The sequence below is a fragment of the Balearica regulorum genome, chromosome 25 (genome assembly GCF_011004875.1).
Source record: "Balearica regulorum gibbericeps isolate bBalReg1 chromosome 25, bBalReg1.pri, whole genome shotgun sequence".
Taxonomy (NCBI): Eukaryota; Metazoa; Chordata; class Aves; order Gruiformes; family Gruidae; genus Balearica; species Balearica regulorum.
Window position 1 is genome coordinate 1,822,527 of NC_046208.1, and position 19,881 is coordinate 1,842,407.

General features: G+C 42.7%; 1 protein-coding gene across 1 annotated transcript; it reads right to left on the bottom strand.

The window, feature by feature from the left end:
- Window positions 1–6,605: 6,605 nt before the first annotated feature.
- Window positions 6,606–13,439, bottom strand: DDX20 (DEAD-box helicase 20). The gene is made up of 11 exons (XM_075775992.1): window positions 13,234–13,439; window positions 13,051–13,145; window positions 12,658–12,826; window positions 12,289–12,403; window positions 12,065–12,207; window positions 10,764–10,902; window positions 10,316–10,374; window positions 9,536–9,618; window positions 8,782–8,887; window positions 8,595–8,696; window positions 6,606–7,931 (listed from the first exon to the last, which is right to left on the bottom strand). The coding sequence occupies exons 1-11, from the start codon at window positions 13,424–13,426 to the stop codon at window positions 6,829–6,831; spliced, it is 2,307 nt and encodes a 768-aa protein (XP_075632107.1). The 5' UTR covers window positions 13,427–13,439; the 3' UTR covers window positions 6,606–6,828.
- Window positions 13,440–19,881: the final 6,442 nt, after the last annotated feature.

Consider the following 19,881-nt stretch of genomic DNA (forward strand, 5'->3'; position numbering starts at 1 on the left):
ATGGTACTGCCAAGAAGCTAATACTTCTAACTAAGCTGTGGTCAGTCCTAGCACCTCTTTCTGAGATCTTCCTAGGAATGATTTATTGTAAGGAAATACCTGGCCCTGAAACATAACTGATTTTTCCCCTCCCATAAGAAGAGTAACTTTTTTCTTCCATTCTGCCTCTCTCAAGTCCCCTTTTCACAACCGGTGTGATTCATGAAGGGCAGAGCGAGGAACAAAGTCACTCACCTTTTCACTTGTCACACACTCTGGCTAATTATGTAGTCATGCACAAACGCCTCTTCAAGGCCCTGTACACCCCCACGAATGGCGACGCACCTAACCCCCAACAGCTTGTAGATAATAAGGAACCATTTCAAGTCAAGTCCTGTTTGAACAGTGATTTTACCAACACTAGAGTTAAAAACTACTCAAAGCATGTTTGAGACTGATTCAGCAAAGGGATGACTTTTTTTTAACATCTGTCATAATCTATCCTGATGTAATATTTATATACACATATACACACATACACATATAAATAAATACAGACACATACATGTATAGATAGATAAATAGACTTACATGCTGACTTAAACATATGAGCTAGCAATCCGCTTTGTTAGCACTCCTAACCTATTAGTCTATAGAGCGGACTCAGAGGGCTGATGCTTTAACTCAATACCCTCCTTAGAAACCTACAACATTTTAGGAACATTAGGCTACAGCTAAGCCTTCAGCAGCTGCACCAGCTTATAGTCATGTATTCCAGTGCTGTAATATGTTACCCAAAACTATGTTTACTCCTGGTTTAAATTATTAAAGTGCTCTGCCTTTGCTCCTTCCTGTAGGAGGTTATACTGCAGTTAATCTTACCATTATTGAGTTTTTCTTGGTATTTTAATTTAATCTTTGCTTTGCTTTAATTTCATTATTTGTCATCACCTGAACACCCTCACCCTTGCAGATCAGAGGCCTTGCTCTCCACCACTTACCACCTTGCAACCTCATTTACACTGGCACAGAAAGAGGGTTAGATGCTACTGTGCTGACAGGGTACAGTGTTCCTTCCAACCCGCAGGAGTAAATGATTACAGAGTCAGGGACTCCACATGGATTCTCGGTGCTGCCTTTCTCATTCCTGATTTACTGTGGAGTGGTAAACAAGCCACTTCATCTCTCTGCACCCATTTCTTTATCTGTAAATAGCAATCATGGCAGCCCTTGTCTAAAGTACTATTGGTGCATTTAATTGCTATCAATCAAGGCGCTCTTTGGGGAAAAAAAAATACCAAACATTTTTTTAAAGGGGGGGAGGGGGGGGTCAAAGGAGGAAAGCCAGCCCTTGGGGTTTCTGGCTGCCTGCTTGGGCTCAGATTGTAGAGACAGCCATGGCCTTTGTTCTCTTCCACAGAAGAGGAATCATTATTATCCTTGCTCAAAAAATACATGGCTTGCCTCTTCTACCATTAACTTAGCAGGTGCTGCCCCATGCAGTCAGTACCTTAGCACTGACTTTCAGAGGATCAAGACAGACAAAAATTAAGGAAGTTTGAGCCTAGAGGAACAGGGCTAAAAATATTTTTAATGGAAGCATTAGCTCCTGTTATACACCGATTCGAAGTAGACTGAGTAATGCTTCCAAAAGCACTTGAAAATATGGTTGTACAAAACCTCCCTGGATTGCCCAACACAGCTACATCCTCGTTATGAGAGCACTGTGCATTCCTTGAAACAGAGAAGCCAAGAATCTATCGCCATCGTATCAGTGGTTGGTAGGGCATAACATAGCATCCTTCAAAGGAAACGCAGGGGAGAAGAGAAAGCATTTGCACAGAAGAGCACAGGAACTGCACTACAGCCACTTATCCCTACAATAAAGGGAGGCAATTAGCTTTACTACACTGCAAGGCGCTCTATAATCTTTCAAGAGCAACTTACAAACCATTGCCGAGATAAGGCCAAGTCAATCCTGAAAATTCCTAGGCCAGAACTTTAACGGAAGGATTGGGACCATTCCCTCCAACGGTCCCCAGTACTACCCTGTCTTACCAGCATCCCTCTCCTCCCCTTCCCCAGGGCCACACACGTACACCGACACGGACACAAAAACCAGCACTTACCCCTGCAGTCCTGGGCACTCCTGATGCATGTGGAAGTGGGCTTCTTCAGGTGTGGGTTACCTCCGCGAGGAGCAGCATCCAGAAACATAGGTAGGTTCTAGTCCTGCTACCTGTCCTAAAGGCAGGTGGTACAAAACAGATGAGTTAGCAAGACTGCTCCACAAAACGTCAAGAGTATGTTGGCAGTTCATTTCAAAAGCCTTCCTCCTCCCCCTAATTCCTTAAGCCTTTTTATAGTTTTAGAACAATTCATTAAAAAAAAGATAAAAACAGATTGTTTGTACAAAAAGCAAGCAGTAGGGGACTATTTTTTCAGTCTTTCATAGAGCAATACTAAAAATATCAAAGGAACACCACCTTTTTCTGAGCATTTTATTTCCTTTCCAAAGCCTTTTCTGAGGGAAAAACATTTTCACAGATTTTCAGCATACTCTATTAATAGATTTACTCTCTTCTCACCTGGCATTGGGCTGCTAATAGAAGGAATCACACCCAGTTGGCAAAGAATGATGAGAAATACCTTCCACATCTAGGCTTTGATTTCCATCTACTCTTTTGAAAATCCACCTTTTACTTCCCTTTTCCTTAAAAATCTTAAGGACCTCCATAAAGAACAGGCTACAGATCACACACCTTGGTACGTAAAAATTAAAGAATTAAGAAAGGTAATCCATCCTCTGCTAGCACAAGATCCTTCAGTGCAGTGTGCTGCATTGCTTTCTCTGGATTAGATTTAAAATTCTCCAAGGAAAGGACTCCCACTGCTTCCCTGGAGAGCTTTTTCCAGACTAATAGATCTCAATGTCAAGGATTCTCCCCTGCTGTTCAGCCATAATTCTTTCCTTATTTTTATCTCTCCTGCTGCCATTGTACTCCCTCGCACCATGTTAAATTACTCTCCTCTCCACATTGCAAGTTAGCTGCCCGCTAGCACAAAACGAATATAAAACTTTCTACAGCAAATTCCTATCCCAGAGACTACTTTTGTCTGTCAAATAATTATCATTGTTAAAAGTGAACTGAGGAAAAGCTAAACTAAGTAATACAGATGGCTTTAGTGTGGAATAAAGTTAATAGGTAATTCAAAATACATCCTTCTTTACAGTTGCCAGAAATACTAAATTTGAATCAATGCTACTTGTTTAACCTGAAACAGTTGATAATATACTAGTATGGCAAACCAGCATTTATCGTTCTAGCATAGACAGCTTAAGGGGTGCGCATGAAAATCAGATTAATACCAGCTAAAGAAAGCAATGTTTCTTCAAATAGTTTGCTTTTTTAAGTAAAGAGATTGTAAACACATTGTATCTTATATGTATTATAGAGCAAATTCCATATATTAAAAAACCCACTGAATTTCTGGGTTGCAAACATCCCTTGGATCCTGTAATATTTTTTCTATGCCGGACCATGGCAGAGTTGCAGAGTCAGCACTCACAGATGGCTCGCAAACATCAGCAGCTTCGAACTGAAGACTTTATTCTGCTTTTAAAGTTAGGTGAATACTACACCTTTTCCACATAATTTACCAAATCAAGTTTATCTTGACTTTTTTAGAAAATCACTTATTTTTCTCCAACACTTTAAGCAACTGTACTAGATATATGACTTCAGAGCTCAAGTTTTTAGGCTTCACATTTAACGATGCCATAAAAACTCTTCCTAATGGTTTTATCTTTCTAAAACTTTAAAAGCAAACAGAAGGCAGTGTGCACATTGATTACAGCTAGGAGTTAGCATCAGGAACCTGTGTTCTACTCCTGATTGTCTTGATGAATCACTAAGTGACCTCGAAGAAGTCATTTCACCTCTCTTTGCCAATTATACAAGCTGTGTAGAATTTAATACCTCCTCTTTCAATAGTGAAGCTCAAATCATGTACACCTACAAAATACTACCATAGAGAACTCTTGAGAAAGCGTACCAGAAAAGTACCGCTACTTACGTTCAAAATGCAACTGTGCCAGAAAAACTTCAGGTGGATCAATCAAAAGACCAGGTGACAAAGAGCTTGTGACAATTCCTTCCTGAGTTTTGGTCTCAGTCAATAGTCTGTTACTTTGTGTGTGTACGTGTGCACGTGTTTCTTTTCATTTTGATTTGAACTAGTGCTAGTCACAGAAGTCACGCAGCTGTCTGGGTGAGAAGGTAACAACCATACTGAATGCTCTTCTCCGTTCTGTTGCAACTACGACTGGGAGCTCCCACTGGCTCCTCGGACCAATGAAGTATCTTACAAAATGCGTGTGATGGTATATTTTTGATAAATCAGTAAGGCATTCCAATGCAATGGTGTTTTCTTTAGGAGTTTTATGTTATGAGAAGCTTTCAACCTTATTATTTTCTATTTTCGTACTATAAATGGGCTTTGCTTACGAACATCAGAGGACAGATACAAAGTGTACTGTATACAACTGCAGGTAGCTTCATTTGAGAACAACTTTCTAGAAGAACCAAGTTTCCTGTTGTCTTCTTTTGGAATTGTAGTGCATATGTTGAAACTTGTATATCATTTACAGTATTGAGTCTTGTGCCACTGCTGTACCTGATGTATCCAATCTGGATTAAACAGAGTATGTGCCACAAATACCAAGATGATGCTGTAGATTTCTTCTCTCTGGGAGGTTCTTTCGGAGAACTTTGGGTGTTGGCCTAAGCCACTCGAGTTGCATTTAAATACTAGTAACTCTTACTTAAGCAACCATTAATGAAAGCAGCAAGATGACTGAGATGTTATAGGAGAGCAATAATGCAGATACCTAAGTGCATCTCTTACAGTATCCTCCTTTTGAAGTTTACGAGTTGCAACAAAATTCATCTTGGAAACAAAATCGTATTGTCTTGGCCTTTCCAAACTATGCAGACGCCATCCTGGCAAACCCCCTCCCTGGGGTAATTTGTTGTGACACAAAGGGAGTAAGGCAGGGAAAAAAGTACAGAAAGAAGAATACTTCTCCTAATGAGATTTACTATATTTAAAGAGCACATCTTATGCCTTTCTTTTAAAAGGTGATTTCATCTTGGCAATTCCATTTAGGCTGAAGTCTTGCATTCTGTATTGCAGATACAGTCAGCTTGTTTCAACCACAGAACAAGTAGAGCTGATCCCATCTTAACCATATCAGAAAGTGCCACTCAAGAGGCACTACTAAAAATTTTCAAAAATCTTTAAGCAGAAATTAAACTTACTTGTTAGGTGATCACTAACACCCAGTGAGCGAGAGCTGAACAGAAGAGTTTGCAGCCCTTTTCTCTCTTGCAGCAAAGGCTGACACCCACTAGAGGCCACCATTGCCCCAGCTGCAGGAAAACCCCAAACCCACTCCCAGCAGGACAGCAGCCTTGCTTCCCCAATCTTGTGCTAAGTTTCTATGCCACTCATGAGCTAAATCAATCTTATAATTCTCCTGCACAGTGACGAGTCCGAATTGCGCGGTATAAAGTTTAGACCCACCATTCCACAGAAAGGTTAGAAGTGCTGGCAGGGACACCACAGGATTTGCACAGGGAATTTTGCAAGAACGTTAGGAAGGCTCAGGCAGCAAGTGATTTATGTGAGCTGAGTGAAAACATACTGCATTTCTCAAAATGAATTTGAAAGTTGCTGAAGGTGAGCAAACAAGCATCCCTGAATACATCCGTTTCACCAAATACAAGGCGAGTTTCCTTGGAAGTACAGTTCATAGCAGGTAGGAAGCAGGGCTTTTACTAAGAAAATTCCAGCTGTACTCTGCTCAAGGAAAAAAAAAAAACAAACAAACAAAAACAAACCACAAAACAACAGACTGTACCTGGTCTGGTGAACTTTGAGAAATCAAAGAAACTAGCTGAAGAAATCTGTCTCTCTGATCCCAAACACACTAAAGGTAGAGGATGAAGTTTCAAAATCAGCACGGAGTCATCCTAGGGTCAATACCCAAAGCCAGCCAGCACTCTCTTTTCCTGCTTCAGGACAGCTACATACAAAGCAGTGCAACCCAAACAGGAAACATCAGTTAGTTTTAGTACTAATAGGTAATTTCATTTCTAATTAAAGCTTTCCTAAGTGTGGCAAGTCTGATATTGCTGCACCCAGAGGGACAGACCAATTATGATTGCTGTACATTTTCTACATAATTAAACTACCCTCTACTGCACAGCTTGCCATACACCTAGCTATAGAAATGTTATTTATACAGTGTTAATTAACTGGATTTAAATTAGCAATACAGGCATGGGGACACAGGTTTCACTTTGTCCCTTAACTGGTATACAATCGGTGCCTGGTGTTCAAGAAAGCATTACAGAAACTGGAATGATATCAAACTACAAACAGACTATGTAGTCTTACAGTGAAGTCATCTTCACCCAAAAGTCACAGAGAAGACAAGTCAAAAGAATAAAACCGGGCTTGGTTTGTATTTTCTCCTTACTGACATTTCTTACATGGAAGCAGCTGCCTTTTATCTTCTTTGGTTTACTCTGAATTGTAAAGATTGCAACTGACCATCCAGCTGTCATTCATTTCCTTTTATTAACAACTTGTTGTAACACCAACACTAGAATGCATGTAAAACATTTACCTAGACACAGCTCACTTAAGACAGACAACATTTTTCTTCAGTCTTAAGCAATGTCTGTTTAAGTTTGTCAATGTACAGGTAGACCAGCACTTTTTTCACAGCTAACGTCCATTCATGGCTCCAACCAGCCTGTCCCTACGAGCAGTGTCACTCCGTCAATCATCACCTTTCAGCAGCTCCTGAAGATAGACTGAGTTGACATGATAGGCATTCATCCAGTTAAACTGTCTGTAACTTTTCCTGTAGTGTGACACTGCAGCGTAGTAGTTTTGCCATGCTTGGTAATAGGATTTCCAGTAGTTTTTGTACCTCCAAGCCTCATATGGAACACCATCATCCCAAGAGCTGCAGGAGCAGTCGTCTTCAGTTTTTCTTGTGGAAGGACTAGGGAATTCATGGTAATGTTTTTTCTTTTGTTTAGCGTTTTGTTTCAGAACTTTCTTTTTCACTTGATTTTGCTTGGGGATTTGTGATGGCTCCTGAGGCTTCTCTGGTGTAGAACAGAAGCCTTCATGACTCCAACGCCTCATGGGAACAGCATTATTCTCCTGTGTATCTGAAAATGTTTCCAAGCACGAGTTATTGTCCCTACTGTTGGAAGAAGCCCTTGAACTGTACGAATCATCACTGTCACCAGACAAAACACCATTTGCTACCAGCTCTGTATTATGTTCCACCTCTTTCCACTCCATATCACCATTTCTGGGGAGCTCACATTGTTCTCCTGGGCCTGAATAGCTTCTGAAAATTTCAACCTCTCTCTCCAACCCTTCTTTAATGAAATACTCATAGTCTTCAACAAACGCTGAGAAGCTCCAGGGATTGTTCTGTTGGTTTTTGAAAGAAGACAAGCATGGAATTCTGGGAAGATTTTTTTTTAAGGTCTCCTCATTTGGAGTCTGAGAGTTATCTTGTCCATCTGTTCTGGAGATGGTTTTGAGCTGATTCCTCTGTTCTGGGTGGCAACCGGAAGTTTGGCAGTTTCTATTACCTTTTTCTGTATTTGCAGAATTTGTGCACTTTTTTATCTGCTTTTGCTTCAGAGACTTTTTTGGCCTTTCTACAGAAGAGTTACCAGCTGGAAGGTTAGAAAGAGGCTGAGGTACCTCTGCAAAACTGTTTTGGCCAGGCTTCAGTACTGGTTCCTCTGGTCTAAGACACACAGTGTCAGAATTCACTGAAGCACCTGTATGTATAACAGGTTTGACTTCTACCTCCCCATCTTCAAATTGATCCATCATTCCAGGAGGGATAGGCTCTGCACAAAAGGGAAACAAGCAGGCACTCAGTTAAGTGCATCCCTCCCTCCAGAACTCAAACAAGTACCGAAGTAAAGGTTTGAAAAACCGCATATAAGATGTTAAGGCATATTAAGTTAGGGTTACAAACCAACCCCTTCAATTCTTGAAAGAGCTCAAACAGCCAGAACATTTTCTTCCTGGGAGGCATCAAAAAATTGGTCAAGACAAGCAGCACTGCATTACTTGTCACCTATTTTTCATATCCTACTTAATCAGGAAAAAAATCAGAACTTATGTAAGGAGCCAAGTACTACATTTCTAGCAGAACAACTTCTGGAAAAGCAAGGGCAGCAAATCTTTCCTTCTCCTACTGTCTGACAGCCTGAGAAAGGCTTAATACTAGATTTCTAGAAATCCAAGTAGTTAGGTAGTTGCTTAAGCAACAGCTGGATGCCAAGTTCCTCTCCCTATCTACAGGGACTAGTTCATTTTCTATTGCTTTGCACAACTGTGGCAGTTACACAAGCAGTCATAGCACAGAGCGTGAAAAATCTGTACCAAAATGAACGCAACTTCAGCAGAGAAGACACACGTCAGTTCCCTGTGGACTTGTCTGAAGCTTTGACCAAACAGAAAACAACAAAAAAAAACCTCAGTCATATTCATAGGACAGAGCGTACCTGGTAGAGGAAGAAGCTGCAGATTACATTTCTGAGCAATTTTCATCATGGTGTTTTCTTCCTCTCCGCGGCAGCAGTATGTCACCGATAAGCCTAAAGTTCCTGTGATACACAACAGAGAGTGCAGTTACCTAACCAGGGCCAGGGAAGGTAGCACAAGCTCAAGAATCCACATGACTCTCTTTACCAAAGCGTCCAGCTCTGCCAATACGATGCATGTACGTTTCCCAATCTACAGGTACGTCCAGGTTGATAACCAGATTCACTTTTTCAGCATCAATTCCACGAGACGTCTGAAGAAAATGAGAAGGAGAGAAGGGAATAGATAATTGAGTATGCTGAACAGATCTTTAAATAAATACATTTGGGAGTAACTGCTCATACAGTAACTTTCAGTTGTTACAATACACCATAAATCACCTACAATTTTCCAGTCAGTTTACAGTATAACATGTAAAACAGGCATATTGCATTAAAACTAGGGATCATTTTGCTTTAAAAAAAATTAACCCCACAGCATGCAGTAATCTTTTCATGACAGGACCTCAAACAATCAGCTGAAGAGAAAAATACATAAACCACAAAAAAGCCTCATACATAACCACTGCTGTGTTTAAAGTTGTTTGGGATGTTACTATTGTGAGCATCCCGTACTAGAGAAACAAACTATCCCTTCCCATAGCGCCTACCAAAGTAAACAACTACTCCTCTGAAATACCTATAAGCTTCTGCAAGCCAACAGATAAATTAAAAATTATTTTTGAACCAGACTGAGGAATAGGGGACAATTTCCAAGTTTCACAGTGAAAATAAGTCACACACAGTGCTCACGTCACATGCTTTATCAGTACATTTATGTTCTATTCAATTCCAAGTCAAATCTAATTCTCTGAAGTAACTTCATGAACAATACTCATGTATGCTACAGAGCGCTAACTCACCAAGTCCGTGGAAATCAGAACTCTACAGTGGAATTGCTTTAATTTAGCCATAGCATCAAGTCGTTGATTTTGATTCATGTTACCTAAAGACAAAAATTAGAAACAGATTATGTTCTTCAGTTTTATGCCCCTTAAGTTCTGGAAAATACTACTTTGTAAAACTGTAGATCAGATCAGAAATAAGGTTGAGAGAAACTTCCACAAACATCAGTTCCAAATGAATAAACACGGAATGAACAAAAACTTGAAAATATGGAAATCCATTACAAAAATAATTCTTTTGCTTGTTTTTAAAGAGAAATCAATTATGTAGATAAATAACCCACTTGAACAACACTGACTTCAGACAAATTTTACTTAAACACATAAGCCATGGAAAACACTGTTGAAGTAAAAAAACAAGGTTTCTAAAAAGCTGATAACTGGCACCTCACGTTCATTGTGGAGAAGCTAGAAATAAAAACATTAAAATTTAACATCAGCATTCCAAAGAAACACTGCTTCAATTTGCAAACGTAAGTAAACTTTCTCTTTACAAATAAGCCAATGCACTCATCTGGACAGTCATAAAAATGACTCTTAAACAAATTTGAAAATAGTAAAGTTAAATATTAATTAACTTTTACACTGATTAAGTCCTAAAGACTTATGAAGATTCAAATGCTATTCTTAGCTATTTAACCAGAGGCCAAGCAAACCAAGATTTAAGATTAATTTTCCTATTTCAGGTCACATTTATGCAGAACTTCAATAGAATCAGAAAGTTTTGAATGGACTTACCCGCAATGCACTCGGCAGGAAAGCCTCTGGATGTTAGTATTTCAGCTAGATGTTGAGCCCTGACAACATAAACACAATGACAGCTGTAAATAAAACTGAAGACCTAACAACCCCTGTGCAGTTCTCAGACTGTTCTTTACAGCCAAGGATTACATTCCAAAACCATCACTTTCATCTTTATGTCTAGAGCAGTCACCTCACAGATGGAAAAGAACAACACCATAGCAGGTCTCACTGTACTCTAAACAGCGTTATGAGGTACTGTCATGCTAAAGCATTCCTTTATTTTCCATATTTTGTACTGCATTCCTCTGGCTGTATTTCAGATCTGAAATTTGCATACTGCTTTGAGACCTTACAGAAGGTCTATGTGAGTTTCTCCATCACTGGACATTAAAACCACTGCTTTCAATCATGCTGTTTACAGATTTTCTTTCAAATTTATTACCTGCTATGCAAATTTGAGAAGACTAAGGCTTGATTAAATGGAATCTTGCTGAACAGCTCCTGCAGGTGCTGGGTTTTTTCCTCAAATGTTTTATGCGGAAGCGGGTGGGAATTCACGATCTTGTAATACTGCTTCAGCCCTGAGCATGAAACCAAAAATACTATCAGATTAAGTGTTTCCATAAAAACATGCACAGCACTATGCTGCTGCCAACATCTTTCACTGCAACTAAAACAGAGACTTTAAATTTAAACAAGCACAGACACATGCTAAATAGGAACCTCCAGGACAGGTTTTTCTTAAAAGGCTGGAATATTTTTTGAACAGATAGAAAAAAACAGAAAGTTACATTTATCACTGATGTTTGAAACACACTGGGAATAAATATTTCATTTCATACTTCATTTACCCTGTTCAACAAAGCTCAGTGCCGGGTCCTGCACTTGGGTCACTACAGGCTTGGGGCAGAGTGGCTAGAAAGCTGCCTGGCCGGAAAGGACCTGGGGGTGTTGGTCCATGTCCAGCTGAATACAAGCCAGCAGTGTGCCCAGGTAGCCAAGAAGGCCAACAGCATCCTGGCTTGTATCAGAAATAGCGTGGCTAGCAGGACCAGGGCAGTGATCATCTCCCTGTACTTGGGTCTGGTGAGGCCACACCTTTAATGCTGTGTTTAGTTTTGGGCCCCTCAGTACAAGAAGGACACTGAGGTGGCTGGAGCGTGTCAAGAGAGGGGCAACGAAGTGGTGAAGAGTCTGGAGCACAACTCTGATGAGGAGTGGCTGAGGGAACTGGGGTTTTTCAGCCTGGAGGAAAGTAGGCTGAGAGGAAACCTGATCACTCTACAACTACCTCAAAGGAGGTTGTAGCCAGGTGGGTGTTGGTCTCTTCTCTCAAGTAAGAAGTGATAGGACAAGAGGAAATGGCCTGAAGTTGTGCCAGGGGAGGCTTAGATTGCATATTAGGAAAAATTTATTCACCCAAAGGGTTGTCAAGCACTGAACAGGCTACCCAGGGAAGTGGTGGAGTCACCATCCCCGGAGGGATTTAAAAGACGCGTAGATGTGGTGTTTAGGGGGATGGTTTAGTGGTGGACTTGGCAGTGCTGGGTTAATGGTTGGACTTGATGGTCTTTAAAGGTCTTTTCCAACCAAAATGATGCTGTGATTCATAAAGTAGTCAACTCACCTGTGAAGGGAAATTATGAAGAATCACAAATTCTAAAGCCACATGTTTTGGTTTTAGTATACCCTTCTTATTCTATTTATTGATTACAACATCACTAAAAATGAACTTGTACTTACCAATGAGACTTGGATCAGTAGGGTTCAACCTCACAAACGTTGGCTCTCTCATGTACCTAGTCAAAGCATTAGCTAATGATTCAGGATAAGTAGCAGAAACAGCAAGCATCTGTTTATTGGCTGGCAGTGAAGAATAAATCCAACTGTGAGACAAAGAAATGGGAATGATTAACAAATATGTATCTAATCTACTCACAAATGCACAAGATAAAATTCCTTCTTACTTGATTTGTTCCTGAAAGCTGCCTTCTTCCAGAAGCTTGTCTGCTTCATCAAGAATGAAAAGCCGGATACTGGCTGTATTCAGGTAGTCCAATTCTATGAGCTGCTTTATTCGACCTACATATGAAGAAAAAAGGAAAGGGAACTTCAAAAATATTAATTGAAAAGTTCTAATGATGAATTTTGTAAATTTTTTTAATATTAATTTTAATAAGCCTTAAAAAAAGGCACATTCATAATAATCTCTCACCAAAAATACCCGGTCTAAGTGTGTGTGGTACTGGGCTTTGAGACTATTCTGTATTACTAAAAAAATAAATCAACCTAGAAGTATAACACGGTATCTGATGCTCAACAAAGTTCCTCCATACCTGGGGAGCCAACCGCTATGTGGCACTTCTTTAGTCTGACTTTGTCCTGGTTCAAAGGAGTCCCGCCGATGAAGACGTGGCATTCCAAGCCTTCCATTTTTATTCCAATAGTTGTGATTACGGCATGAATCTGCACAGCAATCTCCCGCGTAGGAGCCAAGATCAGAATCTGTAAGGGCAAAAGATTAAACATGAAAGCTGCAGAATAGCTCCAAGGAGTAAAGCCCAGCGTCGAGTCATACTGATTTCAAATACTACATCTCACAGGCGACGAAGCCGTTTACCCAAGAAAAAGAGCAATTCCCCCTCACAAAACTAAGCCCCATGCCCCGCCCCGGTACCGGTAAAGGCGGCCGGGCCAGCGCGCAGCAGCAACCCGGGCCCGGGGCTCACCTGTGTGGCAGGGCTCTCCAGCAGCACGGCGTCTAGGGCGACGGTGGAGAACACGCAAGTTTTGCCAGTGCCGGACTTGGCCTGCACGATGAGATCTGCAAAGAGCCGCCACAGAGATCACCGGAGGCTCCAGGGCGTCTCCGACCCCCCGCGCCCGGCCCCGCACCCGGCCCGCTCGCTCACCCAGGCCGCAGCGCCCCAGCGGGATTGCCTTCAGCTGGACCGGTGACGGCCTGTGGAACCCAGCCGCCTCCAGCCCCGCCAGCACCGGCGCCGACAGCAGCAGCGACCCGAAGTCGGACGGGCCGCCGGGCACCAACACGTCGCGCGTGCGGAACCGTCCCTCGGCCACCACCGCCTCCGCGGGCGCCGCCATCTTGGAGAGGGGGGAGGAAAAGGCGGAGCCGGCGCCTCGCGAGACGCGCCTTTAGCCCGCGCCGCGCACGCGCACTGGGCCGTCCCCGCAGCGCGCCGTGCCGCCAGGGGGCGCCGCAGCCGGCGAGGGGCTGTCGGGGCGCGCGGGGCGGTGGCGCTGAGGGGGGGGTTGGGCCTCACCAGTACCGCCGGTTCCCCCAGTTTGTGCCAGGAACTGGGGCCGGGACACCCCGGGCGTCTCCGCGGAGAAGCGTTATCCGCAGTTATCTGCAGAGAAGCAGTGAATGCTGATGGGCACGAACCAGCAATGCTTTAGGTGCAGAAAGAGAAACCTTTGCAGCTAAGCAGCTTTCGCGTCCCCGGGGTCGTTTGTTTTATGGAAGAACACAAAAGTTTCAACTTGGAAATCTCGCAGAGGACAAACCCTCTGTGTTACGTGAGCGACAGTAAATCGGGGAGAGCTGGGACTCTTGCCACAAGCTCCAAAACCGAGAGGTTTTAAGCAGAGAGTGAGCGTGCGTGGTCAAAGGGAAGCTGAGGTCCAGACATGGCGGAGGGCGGCACGAGCCCCCGGCAGGGCGATGGCGGGCACATGGCCAGTGGCCGCAGGAGGGAACGGGACAGGCAGGAGAGAGGAGGGAGCAGGGGGAAAGAGGGAATCCTAAGAGGGAAGGAAGGGTCAGCGAAGGAACGATGGAGAAGGCTGCAAAAAAGGATGAGGAGGACAAAATCGATTGTGTTGGCAAAACAGCGTCAACGAGCTTGCTGATAGTCCGTGCCCGACTATCTTTATCTTCGTGAGTTCGGAGAGAAAGCAGTCGCCACTAATCTTTCAGCTGTCCTACTGTAAGGAAACAGCGGGGAGGTTTTGTCCGGACCCCTCGACGTTCAGCCTTCCTCCCACCATCCTGAGGACAGAGAGGAGTTTCTCGTCAGACGCTCTGTGTCTGGGTTACGGCCGCGCTGCATGCCGAAACAAGACTTAAAAGCCAGGGCACTGCAAAAAATTAATCGTATAGCATTCACTTCAGCAAAGGCCAACTGTATTAATCCGTTGTATGTGCATTAATTACTGCCCTCTGTAGACCACTTATTTTAGATCGTGGGTGGTTTTATGCGTATCAGCTTTTATTGTCATAGCAGCCCAGAGGCTCTGGACATGCAGCTTCCATTCACTGCAATGGGATTTGAAAAATCTCAACAGTGGCTTCTACTGTACAAGCACATACACTGTGTCATTATTCTTACATCGCCAGGCAGCCTAAATGAATTTCAATGGCTTTGGTGTACCACAGGCTTTGTCACGCCTTTGAAATTCCTCGTGTTTATTTCCTGATGGGGGAGAAAAAGTCTGGCAAATTCTATTCAGTTGTTATTTTTTAGCATTACGATATTTTCACATGGATATCTGAGTACCAACCAAGAGTGGGGCCTCACAGGACAAAGAACAGTTTCAGCTTGGAGAGCTTACCCCTACCAAGTGGGGATGGACCAGATGGCAGGGGCGAGAACTGTGCCCGGAGCAGAGGTAACAGGATAGCTAACTACAAGCATTCTGTTAGTTCCAATTATTTTTTAATTTTTAAGTGGATATTCCCATTGGTCGTCAAGGGGAAACGAGTCTCCAACATGAGATAATTATCTCTGGATAAATCTGGGAAAGGAGACAAAGACACCTGGACATAACAAACGTTTGATTAAATACAGCCTCTCGTAACCCTTTTAAATTGATGTGATTTAAACAGACAAGGAGGAGCAGTCAGAAGTGTCTGTTCCCATGCGGGGAAGGGCAGAGATGATGAAACAGCCCCAAACAGCCATCCCAACGAACCGCTCCCCACTCTGTTTTCCTCACCTACTCCTTTTCTCCCCTGAGGTTGCCTGCACATTGCAATACAACCGAGGTGATTCGGAGACAGACGCTATTCTCTGTGGCGCATCGTTAATGAGACTTCCAGGCACACCACCTTAATTCAGAAAGATGCTGCCGTTTGTAGGTATTTATTTAATTTTTCCAGCGGATGCTGGAGGGACAGATTCCAAACCATCTTACCGTCTGTACGCTGAGAAACCCTTCGACACCACGACTGGCAGATTTATCGTCCCTCTCCCTTTGGTTTTGGTCCTTACTGATGGGGCTGGGTCAGATTTAGGTCGAGCTCCTGCAGCTGTATCAGTTGATCTAATGGAAAGTTTTGTTTCTCCTTTAACCCTTCTTCCCGCAGAAGATCTTCACTGCTACTGCTACTAACGTTGTTTTAAACCCTCTGTATGTTGTGTACTCTGCCCTGAGCCGGTGTATAAATAGCAATCCTCAACCTTCAGGCCTCGTTTTACCTCGGTGACTCTCAAGTACTGAATTCACATTGTTGACGTTCACGCGTCAGCCCAGCCAAGAGGAATCTGCAGTTTTGCCATGACATTGCTTTGCTTTCGCTCGCACTAAGATCCGGAGGAAGTATTCTTGTTCAAAGCAGCCTTTGGAAACCTTGACAATTAATCTGAATGCTCTGCAGGCAGAATAGGTCCTGGGAAAGGATTTAGGTTGGTAAAAGAAGTAGACAAGACCTCCTTCTGAGCTGTAATATTAAAATAATAACTGGTTCTTATGAAGGGATATAAACTCTCTAGCTCGGGGTCAGAAACCAAACTCTAGCTTTTGGGGCTTAGAAGAAAACTCTTGCTAGGGAAAACTCTTGCTCCCATATCTACTGAGTGCATGTTTTATTCCCCCAAGACAGGGCTCACCACTTTTTGTCCCTGTTATGAAGTGCAGATTACATATTTGATTTTAATTCCACCCAAGATTCATTTTCCTCTGAATCTAAATATCAATATATCAGCTTTGGATAAACGATAAGACAGATGCCTGTGAGGTGCATCCTGCTGATACTCAAGGCCAGGTTCTTGCTCTTTCAGACTAGCAAGCACTTGTCTTCAAACTCCCAGCAGCAAGGCAAAGGTCCGTGTCCCACGTTCGATGTGTAGTTTGCAACGTGCCCACAGCTCCTAAGGCTAAAACGCGTGCGGTGCAAAGAAACCAGTACTCAGTAGCAGTACTAAGCAGGCACCACAGATTAATCCGTCTCTTCTTTCTGTGGAACTTGCTCGTCATTTGCAACAGCTTAATTCTTTAAAAGACCGGGATAAACTGCACAGGGATAATTTGTATTGGCTTCCAGAACTATCGGGTTGTGTATATCTTTTAAGAATATATTCAATACAGGATTGAACATTGCTGCTGTAAACAAGCACCTGCCTTGTCTTATGCCTTTCGCTTCTAAGGACTTGTCTTTCATATCTGCCAAGACATGGAATTATTCAGAACGAATCTTAGTTTACATAATATTTATAAAATATTTTTAAAGTGAGATAATCTCATCCTCCTCTCCCAGACGTGTTCAGATAAAGACAGTGAACTTTCTCCGTTCTTTGCAGCACGTGTGACTCACTCTTCAGAGCGTGGTATGTATTTGTGTTTACACCGCCATGGAAACTGTATTTGTTCTCTGTACAGTAAAGCACATTACAGTGAAAGGGCCATTGATACTCGCATAGACAGTGACTTCATATTCACCACCAAAAATTGACTCCAAGCACCCTGCGCATTCATTTTCCCTTTGAAAAAAAAGCTGGATGGCAAGTTACCAATGAGTAGCAAGTCTCTGAGCAGCAGAATCTTCTTCCTTGCTTCAGTAATTGGCAAAGACTTGGATTTTTTCCAGCAAGCCTGGTACATGGAGTTGCTATAAATGATGATCATCATTGATGATCATTGATGATGATGATGTCTTACATCCATCTAAGGCTCATTTCAGTGCCCTTCTGCTGAAAGGATTTGGTCCCTTGTCAGGCACGTCCTTGGGAAGGATCCAGAAGAACTCCACAAATTCCAGATGAAACCTAAAGGGGGGGTCACCGCAGATGCACGTACAGATCCAGCTACAGATAAAAAAAAAAAAAAGCAAACACCAGGATATCCGTTCAGAGTGGCTTTTTCAGCTATAGCAGCGAGAAGTGCCAGTAGTTTGCTCCTGTCCTTTTCCTCCAGATAAATAAATATCAGCCCATTTTAATCTTAGATATGCTTTTATACCAAGGTTGGCTAAATTATTTTTCAGCTAGTATGAACTGGATCTAGGTCACCAAAATGCAGCCAGCCGAGATGTAATCCAATAGTTCTTTAACACACGACAGCACAGTGAATGCACGAGGATTTCCCTACCCTGGTACTTACTTTGGGCACTCCAGCACAAGCAGAGCAATGTCAGGAGCTGGAATTTGGCTGGAGCAGAGGTAAAAGTTTTACTTTTGGGATGGGGGCATAGTGAGGTAGGGACATGTCATGACCTTTAAAGGCCACAAGACTGGTTACACTAAATTAGGCTTAATGGAAGAAATGGTCAAATTTTCAGGGGTAATTTATCTCTTTATGCACAAATATAAAACCAGATTTAAAGTTTTGACATTATATTCTTACCTATTTTGGCTGGATGTTTATGCTCCAGTGGATTTAAACAAAGATGGATGCAATTCAGGTCACGCTGCGGCTTAAGTGGGAAGAAATTCTGAAAGGTTTGCCTTCAGTGTGCAAGGAAATAAAAATGAAAGAAAAATCGGCGATAACCACGCTTGTTAGTTCAGCAAAGAACGGTCGCGTGAAAGCTCCGAGAAAACAGATCAATGAACTGAAAGGCAACAAATGAGATAAGCCTTCAGCTGTGAAGGGATGGATGTTTTCTCAAATGGGAAGGGATGAGGCAGTTCATGGAAGTGGAATACACCACCCTAAAAAGCGTATTCTATTTTTTTGCTCAAGGATCTCACTTTTTCATTTTATCCTGAAATAAGCAATGTAGCTTTCTGCTTAAGGGTGTTTTATTCTCAGCTCTGTATTTTCTTGGAGACCTGATTTTCCACTGCATCATCTGCTCATGGTTTACACCACGGCAGAGAGGAAGGAGTACAGGGCCTGGCATGAAGTGTCAATGTTGCATTAAACCAGTTGTCTACACGGAAGAGAAAAAAGAAGCTTAGCGGGGAAATCCTACTGAGAAAATATTTCCGATTTTTCTCTTCTCTTGCAAGTTCCCAGGAGTTTGGAGCACATGAATATTCTGGTCTTTTCTTTAGTCTGTGCTCATAAACTCCTTTGGAGGACATGAGCAGCCCCTGAGGCAGAAAAAATGGATCAAAAAAAGACCTTAAACAGAAGCAAAACAGGCTAAAAATTCTTCCCTGTTCACCTGCTGTCAGATCACACAGTTCAGTGTCCTGCACGTGTTGCAGGAGCTTTCTGGAGCACAGCACCTGCTAGTTGCCATGTACACGTGCAGTTGCCCTCCTGAATGCTAGACGTGCTGGAAAATATAAGTGTTTAGCTTAGATTTGATGCTTCAGGTAACCATGTGTATCTTTTGTATTGGAATATTAAAAGCACTGTGAAAAGCATCAGTTAAATTCAGGAATGATATGATTTAAAAAAAAAATTGCTAATGGAAAGAAAATGTTGGTGAGAGCATCCTGTGCCTGGGATAATCCCTGGTCTGATTTCGTGCAGTTTTTCACGTTGCCAAAGCCATCAGCAGTCTACTTTGTGTAGACACGGTAACCTCAGGAGAACAGAAGTCATTCCCTCTTGACGCCCACTCTCAGTCTGTTCCCTACCAAATGTAAGAGAGCTCCTAAAAATACTGTTGTTCAAAGCTGGCTGGAACTTAAGCTCACGGTCAGTTTTAGGCTCAAACCAACTGAACTGAGGCCCATGTATTACAAATGTGAAGAGAAAACGCCATCATGTCTTAGCTTTAGTGCCACGCCACAAGGAAGAAGTAGTGTCTATTTATTACTTTACAGAACTGAGATAATACAATAAATTAGAAAAACATGGTACCAGTAGCAGAAAAAGAAATAAAGGCCTTGAGCCACCCAAGCAACACAGAAACCTGGACTCTGATGCTGTGGCTCTTCTTGAAGATGGGTCCTTGTCCGAGGCACAGAAAGAGGAAGGGGAAGTTGGGTCATTCCCTGTACTACTAATAATTGGCAGAGGCAGGCGTTTCAGCTTGTAGTCTCCCCATGGTGCCATCTTTTTTGATTTTTTACCACTGACTGGCTGTTCAAACCTGCCATATGATACTTGACATGCTTGAGTAGGCTGGGGACATACATACCCCAACCATGGCCGTGGGGAACAACCAGCTGGCCAACAACTCCAGCCAGGCGGCGAGAACAAAATTATAGCTGGGCGAGTTGGCTTAGACTTTAAGAAAGACTCAAGACTGGCAGGTATCCCACTCACAGCATAGCATACCCCGTTGGAAGTGATTAACTTTTTGATAAGGTCGTTTCTTTAATATGTTAATGTTTACTGCGCCACGTTCTACAGATCCTTGAAGAGAGAAGCAATTTTCATGCTTCCTTAATAGATAGGAAATGGAAACCCTGAAATGAGCA